Source organism: Sceloporus undulatus, chromosome 6 (assembly GCF_019175285.1).
Source record: "Sceloporus undulatus isolate JIND9_A2432 ecotype Alabama chromosome 6, SceUnd_v1.1, whole genome shotgun sequence".
NCBI classification, from domain to species: domain Eukaryota; kingdom Metazoa; phylum Chordata; class Lepidosauria; order Squamata; family Phrynosomatidae; genus Sceloporus; species Sceloporus undulatus.
Window position 1 is genome coordinate 76,106,864 of NC_056527.1, and position 3,005 is coordinate 76,109,868.

At 39.2% G+C, this 3,005-nt stretch overlaps 1 protein-coding gene across 1 annotated transcript; it reads right to left on the minus strand.

The window, feature by feature from the left end:
* Positions 1–1,523: 1,523 nt before the first annotated feature.
* On the minus strand, positions 1,524–2,741 carry LOC121934921 (putative protein FAM10A4). Its single transcript, XM_042475867.1, has one exon. The coding sequence runs from the start codon at positions 2,551–2,553 to the stop codon at positions 1,594–1,596; it is 960 nt and encodes a 319-aa protein (XP_042331801.1). The 5' UTR covers positions 2,554–2,741; the 3' UTR covers positions 1,524–1,593.
* Positions 2,742–3,005: the final 264 nt, after the last annotated feature.

Below are 3,005 nucleotides of genomic sequence, written 5' to 3' on the forward strand. Positions count from 1 at the left end.
TTAGAGATTCCTTTGGTCTGACCTAGCACAGCTCTTTTGTTATTTACTTCAAAAGGCATAAATGAGATTTCATTGGGAATGAATCATCTTAAATCTGAATACTCAGACCTAACTGATCTATGGATTTGGGTTAAAACCAATGATCATCCATTTAACTGTTGCGATTTTATGGTGAATCCAATTTTTTAAAAAGCACTCGTATGAAATAAGATGTGGCCATATCGTGCTCAGTCCCTGGAGCTGAATGGGGAAAAAACCCTGCCAAAATCAGCAATGTTTTCTAATGCTCAGAATGTTTCCACTTTTTTGGAGGGGGCAGGATGGATTTTGACTCATTTACATACAAAAATAATGCTAGCATTTTCTGTATTTGGTAAAGTACAGGAATGTTATATTTTGATAATTCATGTAAGGTATGTGGTAACTCACAGGGCATTCCAGTAAAGAGAAGTAACAAAAACTGTATTTTGTTTTTATTGTTCACCACTGACATATCTGGACTGTAAACTTGTATTAAATTTATATTAATGCCACATTTGTAATCTCATAATTAAAGGATTGGGATTACTGACAAGACAATGAACAAGGATCCCCTACTTGGTTTTCTGTGCCATTACATTGATGGGCCAGGATGAAGACTAACAAAGATAGCAGAGGATTTCTATACGTTGTGTATTAGTAGGCCTTATGTTCCAGGTAGTGTAGATCTTGACACCAGTCTTGCTGGATAATTGGAAATAATTTTTCTAATTTAAGGGAGGAAATGGGCACCTGGTACTTTTAAAATGTATCTTAAAGTTAACATTTGTTTCATAAAATGAAATTATTGAATTAAGTCTAATCAATTAGATTAATCATGCGCGCGCACACACACCATTTCAAACTAGATACCATTTTTTCATATACAATGTAGGTATCAGGGCACACAGTATATCAGTTGAATATTTGCTTAGGTCATTTCACACCAATGCAGGGATGTGAATATATTTCCTTAGAAGATGTGGCTTTCCAATGGTTGTTATTCCAGATGGCTGAGCACTCCACTATTCCATTTACATTGACAATATGGTTTTTAACAGTAAAGAGTGTTACATCCCAAGTCACCCAGCATTTGCAGAGGAGTAAATTATTCTAGCTGTTCAATAGTAGGAAATGAGACAAGATGGATGGGTAACAGAATGGGGTTAACCCATCTACTTTGGCTTTTGATAGATCCTGCAGGGGAAAGAGTTGAAAGAAAGAAGCAAGCTTACATAGCAGGAAATGCAGCAAGTATTGAGACACATAGAATGGGAGCTAATGATGGTGGTAGACATGATGCTAAAGAAGGGGTTTCAGCAGGCAAAGTACAGGAGGATGGATTTAGAAGAGATGACATAATTTTAGCAGCCAGTCACTGGTCCTGCTATTAGTTTTAATCATTTATAGAGAGAGGAATGTGGCTCGGAAATGCATTCAGATTTGATGCTCATAGATCAAATTTACATAAATCTTAAATAAGCACACTAGTCAGCTCAGTCGTTCAACATTGTGTGATGCTACACACAACAATTTTAATTTAATGAAAGGCTCATTTATGGCTGGCGTATACATTCATTCAACCTGGCCAATGAACTTCATAAACTTGTGGTTGTCTCGGTATTTGGAGATATTGTCTGGGTTCCAGGTAACATCCAGCCAGGCCAGGATAATCCTGGGATCTATAATGGCCATAAAAAAGTCTAAGTACCTTCGACAGACTTGATTAATCCACTGCCAAAAATTCTCCTCCCTCTGTGCCTTCTCTTGTTCTTCCAAGATGCTTTTGATCCAATCTAGAGTTTCTTGAATCTTCTGGATTTTTTTCAGTGTGCGCTTTCTTTTATACTTGGTGTGATGTTCAATCATCTTCAGGGCTCTTGGCTGTACTTCTTTTAGAAGGGCATTGGTGTCTTCATCATAATCCCATATACAGGCCAAGGCAAGGTCTTCAGCAGCTTCCTCCCAGTGGCCCAGCAGCATGTGTGCTTTCCCTCTCCACTTGTAGGCCTGTGCATCATCAGGGTTCAGCTCAGCAGCTTTGTTGCAATCTCTAATGGCAGCGTTAGGCTTTTGCATTTTGACAAAGATGCTAGCTCGGTTGGCATACAAGAGGGAGGACTGTGGATTCAACTTGATAGCCTCTGTAAACAAATCAATAGCATTCTGTAAATCTCCTGCCTCTAGGGAAGCATAGGCCTCTTCTTTCTTCTGGTCAGCCTTGGCTTTCATATCATTTGTCACCTCTAGATTTTCATCTCCCATTTCTTGGGGATCATCTTCATCTGGTTCAATTACCCCATCTTCATCCATATCTAAATCACTCTCATCGCTTGTAGGTTGCTCTGGTGGCTTTTCTTCCTCTTTGCCATGTCTGAAAGGAAAGGCTTCAATTCTCTGAAAGCCTGAGATAGTGTCCCCCATGCTTTCCAATGAATCTCTCAGGAAGCTAAGTTGTTTTGCTCTCAGGAGTGTTGGGTCCTGTTTGTAAAGGTTGAGCAAGGCTTGAAGATCACCAACACTTTTCGGATCCATGATGCCCTATCAAGCTAGAATGAGGTGACCATCAGAATATGGTGAGATTTTTTTCTGCAAGGACAGACAATTGGGGAAAAGAGAAGACTCAGGTACAAACAGCAGATGAATTAGAAATCCCCTTCTATCACAGCAGGGGAAAAGGCTTTGTCTCTCACCAGCTGCCCCATGTGGTCCTGCTGCTGTACCTAACTAAAGTTGCAGAGCATTAAAAACATTAGTGACTATGACAGTCTGGCTTATGTCAATAGTTCTGTTGATGTCATGCATTATGACATCACTCCAGTGATGAAGATGAAAGTCAGATAGTGATAATTTCAAGACTTTCAGCAAATGCTGTATTAGAATGTAACTCTGAGCACATAATTAATTGGTAATGAAATAAGCGTTATAGAAGAAGTCCTTGTGGAACTTTATCATCTGTTTGAAGCAGGGATGTAGCAAACTTTAAT

Coding starts and splice junctions, on each gene's coding strand:
- LOC121934921 (XM_042475867.1), bottom strand. CDS start 2,553: ATGGATCCGAAAAGTGTTGGTGATCTTCAAGCCTTGCTCAACCTTTAC.